Below are 19,983 nucleotides of genomic sequence, written 5' to 3' on the forward strand. Positions count from 1 at the left end.
CAGAGGTCAGAGGAGAATGGACAGACTGGTTGGAGCTGATAGAAAGGCAACAGTAACTCAAATAACCACTGGTTACAACTGAGGTCTGCAGAAGAGCATCTCTGAACACACAACACGTCCAACCTTGAGGCAGATGGGCTACAGCAGCAGAAGACCACACCAGGTGACCCTCCTGTCAGCTAAGAACAGGAAACTGAGGCTACAATTCACACAGCAACACCAAAACTAGACAATAGAAGATTGGAAAAACGTTGCCTGGTCTGATGAGTCTGGATTTCTGCTCCACATTCAGATGGAAGGGTCAGAATTTGGCGTCAACAACATGAAAGCATGGATCCATCCTGCCTTGTATCAACGGTTCAGGCTGCTGCTGCTGGTGTAATGGTGTGGGGGATATTTTCTTGGCTCACTTTGTGCCCCTTAGTACCAACTGAGCATGGTTTAAACACCACAGCCTACCTGAGTATTGTGGCTGACCATGTCCATCCCTTTATGAGCACAGTGTACCCATCTTCTGATGGCTGCTTCCAGCAGGATAACGCTCCATGTCATAAAGCTGGAATCATCTCAGACTGGTTTCTTCAACATGACAATGAGTTCACTGTACTCAGATGGCCTCCACAGTCCCCAGATCTCAATCCAATAGAGCAGCTTTGGGATGTGGTGGAACGGGAGATTCTCATCATGGATGTTCAGCCGACAAATCTGCAGCAACTGCGTGATGCTATCATGTCAATATGGACCAAACTCTCTGAGGAATGTTTCCAGTTGTTGAATCTATGCCACGAAGGATTGAGCAAGTTCTGAAGGCAAAAGGGGGTCCAACCTGGTACTAGCAGGGTGTGTCAAATAAAGTGGCCAGTGAGTGTGTACCAGCGTTTCACCTTAGGCTGCAGAGTCTCAAGACTCTACTGCTGCACTGAATGCAAGAGTTTACAGACTTTCTTCAATATTCAGGAGTTAAATTATTAAACCAGAAAAGCCAAATGAAAGTTAATCTTCAGAGTAAGTGTTTGGCTGTTTTTTTTCATTTAATATTAAAACAACTGATGGTCCTAATTATTTGTTTAGATTTTCAAACACACTTTGTTGGCTGCTGATGAGGAAAACTCAGTTAAAATAATCTTTACAGACATTACCGTGTCTGCTGGGTAATCTTGGGCTTTTTTGGTGATTATGATACAAAAATGAGATAAACAACAACAAAAAAGATTAAGATTCTGTGACACACTCATAATAAATACAATAAGATGATTGATGAGTTGAGATAAATACTTTGGTTTGACTCTCTCAAAATTAGCTTCATTACATGGTGAACTGGGTACACGTGTAGATAACTGTAGCCTAGCTTGTGTGCGGTTTATTGACAGCACCTGTACTTCCTGTAGTTCTGCTTGAGTCTGGAAGGCTGCTGATTTACAGCACCTTCAGCATTAAATGACAAACCTGAGAAGCAGAGGAGGAATATCTTGCTGCTAAAGAGACAGCAAGCAAAAGACTAGCAAGAGAGCAACTTCTAGATGACATCTGGCTGTCTCCACATAATGAGCTCAGATAAAACCGATGTTGCATTGTGTTTCTTGGAAGTAAAAAAAACAAAAGTAAGCTCACACTCTCACTAATGCATCATTAAAAGAGACAAATGTAGCACCTGTATATGTCTCCAGTGTTTCTAAAAATGATTAAAGATACACATTTGAAATATGGTAAATATAAAGTAAAAGGGGATGCCAAGATTTAAAAATCTGGCCAAACCCCCCCCCCCCCAAAAAACATTACTGAACCACAATGACAGCTAACTGTGGAGACAAAAACCAGAATGAAGTGGTGTAGTGGTCTGAATTGCAGCTGGGATGAAAAAATAAGAGCAATAAGATGCAGCATCAAAGATCTACACATTGCGTCTGTGACAAACCCGTACACAGCTCAGTAGAGCTTTGGTATCACATTATTTTTAGACATATAGCTGCCTCACACATCCTGAGATCAAAAGGTGTTAGAGGAACAGTCTTGCCTTCCTGAAAAGGTGTCATCAAAGAGGACAGAAGCCTCAACATCAGAGTTTACAGGAAACCAACTCAAAAAGCCAGTATCCCCTCTCCAACCCACACCACATCCTCTGGAACACGTGCTGTAGAGTTACCAACAACTTTACACCTCAGAGCTCAGTAATCATTGGGAAAAGAGCAGGAACAAAAACATGCCAAGGAACCACTTAAAACCCGCAAAGCTCCAGCAGAGAATTGAACAGCAACAAACAAAAGTGTTATGAATATCTGAGAAAATTGGAAGAATTTTCAATGAACACAACATTCTGCTACATTTCAAGCCTTTCAACACACTGAGACTTAAAGATGGTTAATCTGAAGGACAGTGAACCACCACCCAAACAGAACAATGTAGTTTATGCCATACAGTGCACCAAAGACTGCAGGGAACTGTGTGTTGGTAGAACTAAAAAAACACGTTACAGACACACGGCCCTGCACAGAACAGCCAGCCCCTCATGTCTACACATCTTCAAGGACACGCTGTTACAGACAGCACAGTTCTGAGTCCGGACAAATCTCCATCAAACAGCACAGTTTGATTCTCTAGCCAAGCAAGTGAGGCCACACTCACACCAGAGAACACGTGACCATAAAAATTCTACTTATGACTCCTTTAACCAAAATGACTGTCATGAATTAGTGAAGTAGGCTGATGACTCCAACAACCCTTCTAACAGCCAGGGGTGGATCCAGACTTTATTTAGATGGGGGCACAGGGGCTACAACAAATAAATCATGGGGGTGTTACTTACAATTAAAATCACACAGAATGTGTCTGTGTCTTAATGTTTACATCATGTGCTCATATATCACATTACTTTTTGTACCAACAGCTGTTCATGTAAAATAAGCTACAAATGACTGCACACTAACTAACCAACAATTTTGATAGACCCTTATTTTTTTTCCCTTTAAAACCTAAATGATACATATTAAACTGAGGAAACAATATATACGGCACCATCAATTTTTGAATTACCTACCTCCCAAAATATTTTATAATCCTCGAAAAAAATACACAAGGACGGCAGCTGTCAGTCATTGTTAAGCCTTACGTAAAGCCTTGTTTTTAACCTTGTTTAACTAATGAAAATGAAACTTTCCAGAAAAAAGGGGAACTTGAATACAAGACAGCCAAATGATATCTTCATATCACCACAACAATTGGACATGAGAAACATTTCTACGAGGAGAATTGAATTTTTTTTGCAATTTCATTGCACAGGTTGCAATGACAAATAAAGTTCTATTCTATTTTTGAAAGATTGACCACAGCCCATCTGGGTTGGCTGGAAAGCCGGATTTTTTAACCTATACTGCAACCAGCCACCAGGGGGAGCAGTTTTTGTGGAGACCTCACTCCAAGCCGAGCAAGAGGACGTCCATTTTTTTTTACAGTCTATGGGTGTGTCCAGTTGCCTCTATTGAACCACGCTTGGATGAACAGGAAGTGTTTTTTTTTTTTTTTGAAAATAAAACATATAGCAGCTGAACACCGTAAAAGTGGCATTGGTCAGCATTATGATCACACAAACTGACTTCTTGATATAAATGTTTTTTTTTTCTTTTTGGGGAGAAAACCTTATTTCGAACACACTGCCATAACGGCCTTATCCAATAAATACCCCTGAGCTGCAGGAGGAACAATCTGCCTCTGAGGCATGTCATTTACTAACAATGAAACAAACACACTCGCTGATTCAGCTCAATTTCAAGTGCACACAACCACACAAAGACACACAAAAAGTCAATGGGCTGGCAAAAAAATTGAATTCATGCATAGACACACAAATGCAGGAAATGTGTTTCTTATTGAATCCAACTGTTTCTGAAAAAGGAGAGAGATGATCTGATATGATGCTGAGAGTTTTTTCTGAAATGTTGCTGGTAGAGTCAGGACACCTGTTGAGCTTCAAAGAAACACCTCTGAAGGCTTTGTTTATTTGGTAGAAATTGAATGAAATCTGTATTCTCAGCTGTAGGGACCCCTGCCATCAACACTTTTTCTCTGCTAAATGTGTTTGTTGAGCTTTTTCTCCTCTTCATTTCTGCTCTGAAAATCTTCCCTGAAGCTTGATTCTGTCAGAAGCTTCAGAGTACGAATCTAACATAGCAATGAGTGTCTGTTACACTCAGCCTCTAGACAAATGAGTTAACACAATGACATTAAGGCTTATTGCCACCAGGTTAATCTACCTGTGTATTCGGAGAATGCTACAGTTCTTAAAGATGCTGTCTGTCAAATGTCTTACGTCAAACAGCAATTACTGGTTTATCAGACCTGAAGAGGACGTCAGATCACAGATATCCAGGTCAGGGACAGAAATTGAGCTTGGATCCTTTACCAACACTTAGTTGAAGTACTTCTGAAGCTCCTATTAAGCATCTCAGATATTCACGAGAATGATACAAAAGTGACAAGAGCCTGGAGCAACTGCTTGTATTGAGACTTTATTAGCATCCTTAATAAACCTGAATTTCCCAGGGGAGGCATGGGCCCCCTTTAAAATCTGGCAGTCCACCCCAGGTGCCATAAATCCCGAGCTTGTATTGGTCTTTTGCTTTGGAGGCAGGATTTACTGGTTATTCATCATAACAAGTAGTAGCGATCTTAGGTCTCACAGATAACAGATCTCACAGAAGCTTATATAACCAAGCACAACTTCAGAAAATAAACCTGGAGACAAAAAGTGTAACACATGTAAAGAATATTAATACACATGCTAGTCTTCCTTTCCAGCACCAGTGTTGGGATTAATGGCGTTAAAACTTCTGGTGTTACTAATGCCATTACTTTTCCAGTAACAGGTAATCTAATTAATTATTCTTTATAAACGTTATAACGCTGTTACCGACAGTGAAATGGGGCAGGTTACTGCGTGTCCAGGCACAGGAGAGCTCTGCAAATATAATGTGGGGGAAAGCGGCAGACACACAAGTAATGATGAGTTTAATAACAATGTTGACTTGCCCTTTTACAAAGAGCTGATGCTAAAGTAAACTTTTCAGCAACAAATATCACATGGCCACCTGTGTGCGTCTGTGTGACCTGCAGTCAGAGAGGATCTCCCGCACCTGCAGCGTCTTTGGATTAAACCAACTTGGGGGATGGGGTAGATGCTTTATGGAACTTTAACAATTTTTAGAGATGATGAGACCATACTTAAAAATACGAGATTATCAGAAGAAATTAGAAGTTGGGAGTGGAGTGAGGTATAGGGTTAAAAAGCAGGGGAACCCTTTTGAAATCAGGAGTGTTGGCAGGTCTAAGATGCAGGACAGGGACAGCGGATTTGATCTGCGTGAGAGCTGAGTTGTCTGCTGGGTTAAAACTGGCGTTTCTAGGATGGGAGTACAGGCGTTACATCAATGTCATTTTCAGGATGGAAGTCAATAGAGTCCACTTCAACATCATAGATGTAAAAGGTAAAAACATATATGTGCAGATTATGTCCCAGAGAAAAACCTGCTCAGAAACAGAATTCTTTTGCAAAATCAAAGATTTTTCAAAAAACTAACACAAGAATTACTGTCCCTGGTAACTAATTATGTTTATGAATGAGTAGTACCGACACTAATCAAATACTTTTTTGGGGGAAAGTAACAAATAACTATAACTATTTTCTAAGTAATTTGCCCAACACTGTCTAATAATGTACTTGGGTCTTGGTACAGTTTTGTGTACATTCACTGCCATGCTAATGTAACAACCACCCTCACAGCCAGCCCCTCTAATTGACTGCTAAGTCAGAGGCAGTCAGACCAGGAAAATATAAATATAAATACGATTCTGACAAGTCTGAGAGTATAAAAAAGGCATATTGATGCCACATGCTCAAGGGGTGATTTTGATAAATCATTAATAATGACAGCCCTAAATCAGGCCATGCCTCCTGGTCACTTGAGGTGTCAAATCTGGCATGAAATCATCTAGTCAGAGGCCAGCATAGCCACTTTCAAAACATTTTCAATAGCAAACCTTTTTAATAAGGCAGAAAACTTGAAGAGAAAATGAATAATAAATAGCAAGCCACTTTGTTTATGCAATCTTTGCAGACACTTCACATTCACCAGAAGCTCTCCTTTGAACTGAGAGCGTGGGTACTTGAAATATATGTGTATATATATATAAATATTTTTAATGCATTATTTTTGACTAGTTATTCAGAGATACATTGCAAAGCTACAGAGATGAGGCAAATGGCAGATGTTTTGTTTTTGAAAGACCCAAGTGATGAAACCTTGCTCTTTAGTAGTGCTTGAATCTTCCCTATCAAAAACTTCTGGTTCAAACCTGTGGCACTATGGAAGCGTATTTAGGACAAAATTCATAACATGAAAATGTAATTGCAATCCAGGAAAAAAAAAAATATTTCAAGAATATAGGTGCAATATTTTAGTCAAAATGAGAATTAAACATCAAATATCCAATTAGTATTTTCACATGATTTACAGGTCATAAAAACTCCCCATTTCCCTCTCCACTAAGATAAGATAAAATAAGATAACATGAGATGAGATATGATAATATAAGATAAGATGAGATAAGAGAAGACTAGATAAGATACGATAAAATAAAATGAGATGAGATAAGATAAGATTAAGATAAGATACAAGACAAGATCTTATAAGATACAAAGATTAGATACAAAGCCTCTTCCCTCTGAGCCCTTGAGGTCTGTCTGATCAAACCTTGGTGTTTGAGGCCCATCCTTCCAACATGTCGTGAACCAGTTGTTAGGAGATCCTCATGTAATGATGTGATCACCTCATCATTTTAACTAGGCTCACAAAGAAACTGTGCTATTTTATTTCATTTATTTATTTATTGTAGAAGGGACCATTTTTGGCAGTTTACAGGAAGATTCAAGTATGAACATCGTGGTTGTTAGTTTTTACCCATGTTCCCCAAGAAGCCCAGGACCACAGGACCAAATGACTTCAGACCTGTGGCCCTGACCTCTGTGGTGATGAAGTGTTTTGAGTGCCTTGTGCTTTCCAACCTTAAATCAATCACAGACCCTCTCCTGGACCCCCTGCAGTTTGCCTACAGAGCTAACAGATCTGATGATACTGTCAACCTAACCCTCCATCTCATCCTCAAGCATCTGGACTCAGCAGGAACCTACGCCAGGATCCTGTTTGTGGAATTCAGCTCTGCTTTTAACACAATAATCCCAGCTCTGCTTCAGGACAAGCCCCCCCCCAGCTGAACGTGCCTGAGTCCACCTTTAGGTGGATCACAGACTTCCTGTCTGACATCAGCGCTGGTTCCCTCAAGGCTGCGTCCTTTCTCCTCTGCTCTTCTCCCTGTACACCAGCAGCTGCGCTTCCAGTCATCAGTCTGTCAAGCTCCGCAAACTGACAGACACCACTCTAATCAGACTCATCTCTGGTGGGGATGAGTCAGCCTACAGGTGGGAGACTGACCATCTGGTGTGGCCAATACAACCTCGAGCTTAACGCTCTGAAAACAGTGGAAATGGTTGTGGATTTTGGGGAAATTGCAGCCTCACCAAGCCCTATCGCCATCAATGCATCCACAGTGCCCACTGTGGAGTCTTTCCGCTTTCTGGGGACTATCATCACTGAGAACCTCAAGTGGGAGTTCAACATCACCTCCCTCATCAAAAAAGCCCAGCAGAGGATGTACTTCCTGCAGCAGCTGAAGAAGTTCAACCTGCCATGATGGAGCACTTCTACACTGCCATCAGCAAAGGACAACCACAGGCTGCAGCGTATCATTCTCTCTGCTGAGAAGGTGATTGGCAGCGACCTACCATCTCTCTCTGACCCGTACACCTACAGGACTCTGGGGTGTGCAGGTAAGGTTATGGACGATTCCTCTCACCCCACACTGGTAATGCAGCAGATAACTGAAACAAATTCTTGAACTTTGGCACAGATACTCTCTAATGGATAATCTTTTGAAATAAAACGTTAGACACCTGAAAAGTTGGCTACCATTTCCAGTAAACGCTTATTAGTCCAAAAGCGCAAATGGTAATGCAAACATTAAATTTGGTATTAATACTCTCTAAAGGACATGCTTTTAAATTACATTCAACGCGTAACATATCAAGATGGCAGCCATTTTTTAAAACATGGGCACCATTTCTATGGAAGCAAAATAAACACTCTTTTGAATAATGATGCTAGACCGTGCAGGGCTACCCTGTACAGTGCTAATGGACCTATGAAGACCACAGGCATACTGTTCTTTCACACTTCACAGGTTGTGTTACTGTATCAGCCATTCACAAAAAACCCCCCCAAAAAGACTGGCAAACCTGGGACATTTGTCCTGAGGCCTCTCCCATCTTTAGCAAATCAAGTCAGTACCTTCCTGTACTGGCTGATGTGACCTTGAGATCCTGGAGAAGTTCATGGTCCTGATGTATGAAAGTTCAACTTCAGTTGTTAATGTGGATGAGGCTAGACTTGACATGTTTTCCATTTACCATTTGAACTATTGAAAAAATGTGTGTACAATAGAAATGGCGGCCATCTTAAAAAATGGCAGCCATCCTTGATTTCTGCATCTCTGATGTTATATTTCAAAAGGATGTCCCTTTGAGAATATTTGTGCCAAATTTCATGTTTGCAATACTATTGGAACTATTGAAATAATAAGTGTTAGATAGAAATGTCAGCCATCTTGAAAAATGGACCCCATCTTGAATTTTCATGTCTCTAACAATTCATTTCAAAAGAATGGCTCTTAGAGAGTATTTGTACCAAATTTCATGCTTGCATCACCATTTGAAGAATACTCTTGAAATTGCAATTATCGGCTGCACTATGGTGAGAGGCTGAGGTCCACCAGGACCAGAACCTGTCGCCACAAGAACGATTTCCTCCCCTCTGCTGTCAGCCTGATGAACAATGTCCCTGCCCCTCCTCCTCCCACATAACTAGAGTCTCCCCATGAGACTGAGTCTGTCTTTTATTCGTTACATTAACACCCACTGAACTTTAAATTGCACAGCTCCATATCACACCTTGTATTGTTTGTTTCTCTTTTTTTTTTGTATAAATATTCTTTAATTTTCTATACTTATGTATATTTTATATCTCATTTTTTTCAATATTCTATTTTAACAAGTGTACAGCTTGTAATTGTGTATTATTTAAGTAGCCGCTCAGATGCTGTTCATGTTATTTCCTTGTTAATTGTTGGCACCAATACACCAGGTCAAACTCCTTTTATGTGTAAATGTACTTGGCAATAAAACCCAATTCTGATTCTGATGTGGAAATGCCGTCTTAAAAAAACAAGTATGAGTGGTGTCTTCTCTGTGTGGACTTCCACTACTTTTGATAATAACAGCTGTTTGACTTGTTGTTGGTTTTGACTGGTCAGTGATCAAGAAGAGAGCTGAGAGTGCAGCAAGCAGGGAAAGATGACACAGAGGGCATTTTGTGCTGAGAACTCTTAGATCTGAGAGCAGCTATTAGAAAATAGTTTTAGTGCAAAAAACAGCATTTTAAGACGCAGCCTTTTCCTAAGCAAAGCCATGTTTTGTTTTGTTTTTCAACGGAAAATGTACATCTTCGAACTGACCTTGAGTTTTTTGCTTGCAAACATACTTCTCTCAGTCAAACTTCACCAGTGGAGCTCTGAATAAAGACACTTTCAGGTGACTGACTGCAAAAATATTGAGTCTGCTTTTTTGTTTAGCTGAATGCAGACCTGAACACAGGCAGTACAATTCAATAATCTCATTGAGGTTGTGAAGAGTGACACAATTTCAAAAACCAGCAGACAACTCTTTGGAAGAGATTTTTAAATAAGGGCTGTTGTTCAGAAGCTGAGTGTCAGGCTGCTTTCAGAGAGAGTTCGAATCAATTCAGAGAACAGACTTAATGTGAAAGTGTTGACTGAGGAGATTAATCAATAGAAACGTCGGCTTGTTTCAACAATCGAAATTCTTTTCAAAACCAGTGAAGCTGGACCTTACTGTCCTTTCCTTGAATTAGAAAAAAAAATGCGGCAACTTCATTACAGCTCCTCTGTCTGTCGGCCTCTCTGTTTCATTCACCATAATTTAATTTCATAACAATGTGAGCATGTGCCCTCCTCCTGCTACCAGCTGTCCTCTCTAATCCACTTCGTTCTCTTCCCCTCAAATCCATTTTGCAGCGGTGACAGACACGATTCTGTGAGGAAGCAGCAGATTGTTCGTTTCTACGGTATAATTACTCTGCTCTCTTCATCAGATTGAGACTTCATGTGTGACCCTTGTCAGAACCAGCAGCTCAGTCTCCAGAACCCTTTGTTCCCCACATTTTCTCCTCTTTTTCAAAGAAGAGATTACTCCACACCTTGAGGTCAGCATGTTCAGGATTGTCACTCAGGCAGTTTTTTTCATCTCAGTCTAACAGAGGGAGTTAAAACCATCCTGACAGAGTGTTCGGCCTGTAGTCCACAGCCTGAGGTCTCTGTGTTAGTGACAGGCACAGAAAGGAGCTTTGTTTCTCATTGAAAAACCACTCTCACTCTCCTATGTGCTGTGTTTGTTTTTGGTGGTCCTCTGTGAAAGGAAGACAGGAGCTGCAAAGTGCTCAACATTGTTATTTCATCTCTTGTTATTCTTGTGATTAATTTCCAAATCTGTCATAATAGAGTTTTATCACTGCTGCTTTCTCGTTCCCTAAAAGGAAGATATTATGTGTTATAGTTTGTAATGCATGAGATTCTGGATGTTGATTTTGAAATTAGAATAAAAAGCAATGTGTGAATTTAAACAGGGTGGTGTTAATGACGAGGTATTAAGGCCACTGAAGAAATTGAATAAATAAATACATTTTCGTGAAAAAAACTCAACATTTTTGAGTTTCTACAGTCGCAAGTTTTCGACTTTAGAAACTCAAAAATTTGCAAGTTCATAAAGTGGAAAATTTACAACTAGTAAATTTACTTGTTTATGAAGTCACAAGTCCTGTATGCTAGTTGATGCACAGGGGATGCCACGCTTGAGAGATGCAGATGTGATAAGCTGAAAAAAGCTAAGCTGAAAAAACAACTTAAAAAAAATGTAAAATTGAAGGTTGTTTTGTGACAGATATAGGAGACATCAGATGTTTTCATGTGTCTTTCTACGATCCATTTGTTCATCGGTGATCTACTGAGAAGTCTGAGTGGATTGTAAACTGTTATTGATTGCTCTGGTCTCCGCTGCAGAAGCGCAAGATCGTCTGTTTACTTTTCTTTTCATTCCTTCTATTACATGCTCCTGAGGAGGAAGGTTAACGACTCGCTCTTTCCTTTGTGTCCTGTTGAATCACAAACCCCATCTGTATAGCTCGGGGATGTAACCATCTATATCCCTGCATCTGCCTGCTGCGTTGAACTTCTTGTTGGATAAACGCAAACACCTCCTCAAGTTCAGCGTGCTGCTTTCTTCTGAACATCCTCATGACACAACAACGTCTTTTCAGAGTCTGACTGCTTATAAGAATGTGATGACTCTGCGCTAAAACCAGTAGTATCTCCTTATTGCTGAGACCAACTCAAAAGTAGTCTGATGAATGATCTGATGAACTGGGACTTTATATACTAGGAAGTTTTTGAGTTCAAGTCGTAAACTTGTGACTTTACAAACTCGAAAATTTCTTGTTCTTATCTTGAAAATTTTGTGTTTAATTTTTTCGATTTTTTTAAAATTTTATTTCTTTAAGTGGCCCTTATATGCCGTAGTAGGAGTTCACCACATACATCAATATGAAATAAAAATAGAGTTTGTCAGAAATTAGGTTATTAGTAAAAAAGATCATGTGTACCCAATGAACAGCTGAAACACTGGTTCAAACCATGACCACTGTTAAAATAAAACTCTTGAGACATTTTCCTTCAACATCCATTTTTCCTTGCTTTTTATTTTGTTTTGTTTTTTGATATTAATTCTGGAAAAGGTTAACAGCTCCCTAGATATTCTTGTTAGAATCCACTAGCCCCAAAGTGAAATACTTATAAGGTTTATATGGAGGTTGACATCTTAGACAGGCATCATCTTTTGGTACAAACTGGATTTTAACTTCTGCTGAAAAATAAGCTTTAATCCACACAGGCGGCCACGTAGCGTCACATGATGTCACATATTGAGTCTCAGAGGCTGAACGTTTAAGCTCAATATCCTCTGTTTACAGCAGATGCTTTGATCTTGTTCCCTTGTGATAAATAAGTTAAAGCCACACTCACCGTTGTTCAAAAGTCACGGTGTCTTTCTTCACAATGAAGAGCAGCATGCTCAAACGACCCCATGCAGAGCATTATCAGAGGGTTTAGTGACACGATGCTTGCAGCTGCATACTCACACTATTCTGATTTTAGCTCTTGCAGCAAATTGAAAATGCATTTATGCCAGATAGCTAGTGAGCAGGGGAATATGAAGTCACATGAGACATTTTACCAACTCAGTGTGATGAATTCAGCCTTTTAGTGACCCTGTTATAGAACATATTCAGATTAGTCCTTTTTCAGCATTTCTTGGACTCAAGGTGCTTTGGATTTTACAAGCAGTTTATTCAGCAAACCCTGAGGAATCAAAGTGATTTGGCAATTCACCATTTCCAGTAATCTACGTTACAATGAAAACCAGCCTTTTACAGGAGCTGTGTGCTCCATAAAAATAAAAAAAACTGGTTCCAGAAGTCAATGCAAAGCTTTTGCAGTTAAACAAAAACAAAATGACACCACAACACCTGAACTCCTCAGCACATGCATGTTAAAAAAATAAAGGCAATGCCTACACGTGCCTTACATCAGACTTAACAAAGCACACAGACCCAGACACACACTCACACACGCCAGCTCCAATGGGAAAAAAATGTCATCATGCAAATCCATCTTAAATCCATTCCACTCTGGTCTGATTCAAGCCCCCTTCAATCCAGTTTTTTTTTAATCAGTCAAACTCTCATCGATGAACTCTTTCTCAGCAGTTCAAACTTGGATCTCAACAACGTTTTTCCAAAATATTTCAGAATAATTTCTGTCATTTTCAAATAAAAAGCACTCAGACAAAGTTCTATGGTACGCCATAATCGTCCAATTTTTGTCGCCTTCTTTGCGTTTTCTGTGTCTCGTGTCTTTAGAGTGCTTCCTGTGCAGTCTGCTGTGTGTGAATTATATAAGGGGACCGAGTGGTATGTTGTTGACATGATGTCTCTGGGAGTGATTGACATCTAATCTCTCTAGCAGCAATCCTTTTTCAAGGATGCAGAGAGTCCAGCCGTGAAGCGATCAGAGTCACTGATGAGATACTGTTTCACATTCTGAAACGTCAAGAAAACCCAAAGCGCTGCCAACATGTTCTCATTCTTAGTGCTATTACACTGCAGCTAAAAGAGGAAATAGATGACCTTTTTTATGATAACTCTGAAATAGATTAGCGGTTAAGAGTGTCTTTTTTTCTTACTTTGCACCAAAAAGCAGTTCACCCTGGGTGATTCATACAGCCGTACCTTTTCTTTCTCTCTTATTTTATCCCACCGTGAATTGTGGAGGAAAAAATCACCTCATCTCTTTCACTGATGTGAAACTGAACACTTTGCTCTCATCCTGCTATCCGAGGCTCTGCCATTGTAATCATCATATTATCTTTCTCCACTTAATGGTCCTGCTATTATGTGGAATCAAGCGTGAATGTGTGTGCTGTTAATTCAGCTGAGTCTTAGAGACTTCGACAGCTTGCTTCTGGGATAAAAAGCCACCCTGAGCGGGTCATTTTCACACAAGAGTTCAGTTTTCGCTGAATGTATGCATGTCAAAAAAGCTAAGCGTGGAAAGTTTTGGTTATATCAGGGAAAATTTAAACTATGTTGCCAGAGTATACATACTCCAGTGGCTTAAAGGAGTAGTTTTTTATGTAGAATTGGTGAAACAGAGAACAAGCTTCATTTTTTGCTGGCCTGTGCTCTATGGAGTGTGGCTTTTAGGTGAGAATTTATTTCAGTGCTTATTTCTGTTGGCTCAAAGCTTAGGGGATGAAACAGGGTATGTTATCCGAGACCAAGCTGTATAACATCATAATATGATTCAATATTTACAGTCGATTTGGTTAAATCGAATTTCTTGAGCTTTGAGAAATCTGTTTTTTTGTTTTTTCTGTTTTGAAAACACAAGAGGTTTGTAAATTACATTTTGAATACAACATCTGTGCCCTCATAAAGGTAGCAGTACATGAGTGTGTGTTACTGAGGAAATGTTACTGTGCAGCACATGGAGTGCAGGTAAAGACGCAGATGTAGAGACCGGGGAACTGGGTAATCTCCTGCATTAGGGGATTCAGCGTCTGTATCTGTCTTGGCATTTAAGGAGCAGACAGGAGGTAACATATGAGCTCTCAAAGGGGGGTAGGGGAGGTTGGGGGAGTTGGTGGGATACTGTGAGAGGGAGCATGGGTTTACAATCACCACTAACTGACCTGCTCGGAGAGTTGCTTCCCTCTGAGGAAGAAGCCCAGCAGGCAGCCAATGACCACGGCCAGCACAGACAGGATGAGCAGCCCGTTCTGCTTACAGACGTTCTTCACCCGCCCCCATACTTCTTCCAGAGCTACCGCCATCCTCCACTACCTCCTCCTCCTCTTCCTGCTGGTCCTGACTGCAACTTTCCAGATGTCCCCCTCAGACAAACCCACCTGAGCAAGCCCCCCACCCCCTTGTACCAACTATTCAGCCATATAGAGCCAGCACAGAGTCAACAGGCGCCGCCACACAGGGAGAAACAGCGGAGTGTGGACGAAGGCAGCAGGTGGGGCGAGAGAAACAGATGCAGGCTAATGGAGGAGAAGGCTGATATGAAAGAAAAAAAAAAAACTAAAAGAAGAAGTGAAAAAAGAAGTAAAAAGTTAGGTTGTAGCCTGAAGAGTTTGAGGAAAGTGAAATAAAACAGGTGGTCGTCCGCATATAAAGCACTTCAGGAGGGTTTTCCTTCCCTGGTTATTCCAAATGAGAAGAAAAGCATCATACAGACACCCTCGCTATCGGCGTCTGTCTCTCCCTCTCTGTCAGTCACTCCCTCTCTGTCAGTCACACACCCCCCCCTCCTCCCCTGACACAGTCCTGATGGTGACCAACAGGGGGCTCTGCGACAGCTGGTGGTATTGTCATCAGGGTTAATACTACGATCCTATTAGGTCGCACTGCACGACTCAGATCTAAGGCTGGATTAGAGAGCTCTCTGAACAATTGGACAGAGGATTGTTCCAGATCACAAAAAAGGGAAAAAAGCACAACAAGTGACAGAAGGTAACAAATCTACAAAAGAAGGGTCATGGTTTTGTTTTGTTTTGTTTTTTACCTGTTTTTAACCTGGCTCATAGCTCTGATGATGGAGACATCACTGCAGGTACATGCACAACCAGACACAAACACAACCTCTGTGTTTTCCACAGCTTCTTAATCATATTTCACAAGTGCGCACACACACACACACACACACACACACACACACACACACACACACACACACACATACACACACACACACACACACACACACACACAAAGGAGGTGTCTTTGGGTTGCAGGGGGCAGTAGTTTCACAAGTACAGGACAAGCAATCAAACTGGAACTGATCTCAAGCTCTTTAAAATTCAGTCAGGCTCTTCCACATTTACATCAAAACATTTGTCACGATAGACCTGAGGATAGAGATAAGAAAGATAACATCAATTATCACAGCTTGAATCAAAAATTAACATTTGCACTGAGACGGAGATATTTATGGTGAAACTGACATTTACAGTTGAAGCAATTCGACGGTGGTGATTCAAAGAAGTCCACAGGACAAGGGAGCCTTGGAATCCCATAATGCTCCATGGTCAGTGACTTGAATGGATATTCACGATTCACAAACGGAGAGAAAAGGGAAACACTGTAAACCCAGATAAGTTGAGTTTACTTGAAAAATGCTTGTTAAGTGGTTAGCTTAAAAAAAAAATAGAAGAAATGAAATAAGTTAATTTGACTCAACATCTTAAGTAGTTACAATTATTATGGAAAATTATTTTACTGAATGTCTTTAGTTAAATAAACCTGATGCTTATTTGTTACAAATTAAAATATCAAGTCATGTTAAAAAAATGTTGCATATCACTGTAAAACATAATAAGTTGACCTTACTCAAAACTAAAAGATGTGATATCAATAAATTTGCCTTATGAATTAAGTCAATGTAATAATAAAAAAATCAAGCAGATCTAAACAACCAAATTAAATAACATTTTAAAGTACAGCTGGGTCTCATAGCCACAGCGTTCCTTCCACACTCATGGTTACGAACGCTGTCAAAACAAAAATCAGCTCCAATGTCTTAACTTTGGTAACCATGAATGAGGAGGGAAGGCATTAAATTATTGTTCTTCAGGGGGGCATAGGTTGTCTGAGCCCAACGGCACTGACTGGTGGTCCGTGCTCCATGGCACAGAGTCTTGTACTTGTTGACTTTTTCAGTGTGTCCTAATGGTCAATGTATTTAGAAACAACATTTTTGACTGGGCTATCATGGTGCTTTGGACAATTTTAAAATTAAGTGTAAAAAGATATATTTATTTGTTTTTGACACAGTCAGTCCACATCACATAGAGCATGGAGGGGGGTGCAGACAGCTGGTCCATGCTGTGAAGCACAGAGAACCTGTGCCACTACTGCACATCTCAAAGTACAGCAGGGTCTCATATTGACTGCGTCCCCTCCTCACTCACGGTTACAAACTAATGATTTTAAATTGTTCTTACTTGAACAGTAACAAAAGTTAAATGTACGTAGAAATAATCATTTTAAAGTCTAAAAACTCAGACATTTGAATAAATTGAACTTACAAACAAATTTTAAGTTTTCAGAGCTTAATCCGATGGAGTAATTTGAACTTTGGGGTTTACAGTGCAGCTCAGTGTGTCAGTGCTCCCCAGCAGTCTAAGCCCAAAGTAGTATAACAAAGAGCTATTTTAGACCTAAAATTAACTATAAGCTTTATCAAAACAGAAAGTTTAAATCCTGCTCCTAAAGTAGAGAAGGTGTCGGCCTTCTGAACTCTGACGGGTATCATTCCAAAGAAGATAACGAAAGGCTGGACCTCTCATACTACTTTTAGAGGCTGTAGGTACAAGGAGCAGGCCTGTATGCTGATAGTGCTGTGATCTAGAGGGGCAATGGAGTACTGTAATCTGCTTAACCCTCTGGTGCATAGTGGTCTCTGCAGTGGAGAGCTACTTAGAAGTCATTTTCTCCTGAATGCAGTGGTCTCTGTGGAGGAACTACTTGTCAGCTTCTGGAGTGCTCTCTGCTGCTCCACTCCTTTGAGGTTCATTCAGTGGTCAGTCGGTGTAACTGTAAGTACATTTTCCATGATAACTGCCAGATAGCCACACTCATGGACCCCTGCTGACATATCATGTCAATCCATAAAGTCTAAAAGAACCCAAGAGATGAAGAAATATGATGATATAAAATACCCTATCAGCAGTTTTATTTTATTATTTGAAAATGTTGTTCCATGAACAGAAAATTATGATTGATCATTTGTCCACTGAGGTAGACATCATGCAACACCAAGTTTATTTCCAAAGCTAAAATGTGTGAAAATGGGGTAAAATGTTTTGCAAAACTTAAAAATAAATATGATTAAAAACTTTTTTCTCATGACCTAAGAAGAATGAAAAACACTTAAGGACAAAAATCTTGACACAGGCTTTCATGATCCATGCATCTGAGGGTTAAGGTGTTGTGGGGCATTACCTTAAGGAGCTTTGCAAGTCAGAAAAATGATTTTAAATTCTATTTTACAATTTATGCAGATCCAGAGAAGAGAAGCTATTGTCAGGGGGTTGTCAGGGGGTTGTGTGCTGTTGTTTTTGTCCTAGTTTTCGTCAAAAAAAGAAAAAAAAAAAGTTTTTTTGGACCAGCTGAAGAGTCTTTAGAACAGCCCAATAAAAGGAACTTGCTATTATCCAACCTAAAAAAAACAAACCTTTCTAGGCGCCAGCGCCGCCCTTCTGGTTGTGGCTGCTTGTTGCAGAAGCTGTCTCTTCTTTGTCCGTTTCTTTTTTCTAATTTTGTTGTCCCTTTTTGGTCATCTTTGTTTTGTTGGTCATGGACACCAAACAGGTTGTGTCTTCAGTGATATTTTTACTACTTTTGCTCCCCTGTTTGTCTGGAGATCCTACATGTAACCACGGCTGCATTGTTTACATGTGAAATAAGCTGTTAGCAGCCTGTAGCATGTCAATGCTAACTGTTGCAAGGCCTGATGTCCTCCCACAAGGTGAGGAGAAGGAGGTGAGGACAACGAGCTGGTTCTCAGGTGTGAGCTAAGAAGAGACGACATGGACCTGTCCTTCCATCCATCGTTATTGGGAACGTAAGATCTATCTCCAATACGATGGATGAGCTAGCCATGCTAACCCAGCAACAGAGGGAATACCAGAGGGCAGAGTAGCATCATGCTATTCACAGACATGGCTAACTGAGCTAACATCAGACACCAACGCCACATTGGAAGAGCTTCACCTGCTGTGAGCAGACAGGATCCAGGAGACAGAGATTAACAGACTGCTGAAGAAGCTCAGTCCTGGACCCTGTGGAGGTGGAGACTGGCTGAACTGGAGAATGATGGACAAGCGGTCATCATCTATTTTCTTATGGACCTATTCTATTCTATTCTATTCTATTCTACTCTAGACTAAAGGTCACATATGTGTGGTCCAGTTTCATTGCACCACTTTTAACAGGATGTATATGATCTTTGTGATATTGTGAAAGGAAAAACAGCTGTTCTTGAAATTTTTTGGATCTGAGAGTGAGCAGCAAAGTATTTCTGGTCATCCATGTCTGTACTTCTGTAAGACATGGTAATATTTTTATATGGTGATTAGTGTCATCTGCAGGATATCACATAAATGAAACAAATATGAAGAGGAAACTAGAAAAGCGCTCAGAGAGCTACTTTAATGTTATACTCCCTTTCAGCAGACTGTCTGCTACAATTTGGTGTTAGTTGCAGGTTTGTATGATAATTTGTTTCCTGACAGTGTAGAAAATTATGACCCATTCACATTCAATATTCCAGATCTTAGTTTCCAGAATATTTTCAGGATCTGGATCATACTTTTACATCTGCCAGAAATTATGGTGACCTTGTCTTGTTTTGTTTTGCAAAGCAATCTGATCATTTATGGTGGAGTTATATACATATATGGTGAAAACGGCCCTATCTCACAATGATTAAGAATCCTTTAAGAAAGTTCTGGATCCAGACCGTGATCCAGATCACCTCCCAAATGTAATCAATGGGTATATTTGTGGGGGTGGGAGGTTTGGGAGTTTTTATGGTATTCCTTTGTTTCTTTTTTCTTTTGTTTGGCTTTTTTTTGTTTGATTTGTTTTTATCCTCTGTCAGGCACTTTGTGTTGCACAAGTGCATGAAAAGTGCCTAATAAATAAAATAGAGTTGAAGTTGAAGTTAATCACTTCTTTTTTATCCTATTTTGAACATTTCCTAAAAAATTTTTTCATGATCTGTTAGTTTTTGAGTTGTGTTGTTCACATACAAACAAATGGACAAACTCTCCCAAAACCACAACCTCTTTAGCAGAGGTAATAACCTTGTTCAAGCACCAATCTTTGTTATACTCAATGACTTACTGTATCTTAGTGTGTATAGAGGACCTCTTTTTTCTTACATGTGCAGGCTAACAACGATCAGCTGATTTATTTAATTTGCTTTTTATAAAACATTTTTCTTAATTCAGAAGAAAAACTATTTTTATGGATTTAAAAATATTTTTCAAATCCCATTCAGCCATTCTATTAGAGAAACCTTGACCCCAGAAGACAGAGAGAAATGTACACCTTCCTTTCAGCACACTGTACATCAAAAGCATCTATAGAAATTAGATTAGCTAAAAGCAATGGCTACGTAGACTTT

General features: G+C 40.0%; 1 protein-coding gene across 1 annotated transcript in view; it reads right to left on the reverse strand.

The window, feature by feature from the left end:
* slc1a7a (solute carrier family 1 member 7a) overlaps positions 1 to 14,629 on the reverse strand; it is a 71,951-nt gene extending 57,322 nt beyond the window's left edge. Inside the window, exon 1 of the mRNA XM_074688478.1 lies at positions 14,480 to 14,629. Within this exon, the coding sequence (XP_074544579.1) occupies positions 14,480 to 14,620 (141 nt within the window). The 5' untranslated portion in view covers positions 14,621 to 14,629. The remainder of the gene's footprint in view (positions 1 to 14,479) is intronic.
* Positions 14,630 to 19,983: the final 5,354 nt, after the last annotated feature.

This window comes from Halichoeres trimaculatus, unplaced genomic scaffold (assembly GCF_033239565.1).
Source record: "Halichoeres trimaculatus isolate MK-OKI-2021-1 unplaced genomic scaffold, fHalTri1.1 fHalTri1_scaffold_15, whole genome shotgun sequence".
Lineage (NCBI taxonomy): Eukaryota > Metazoa > Chordata > Actinopteri > Labriformes > Labridae > Halichoeres > Halichoeres trimaculatus.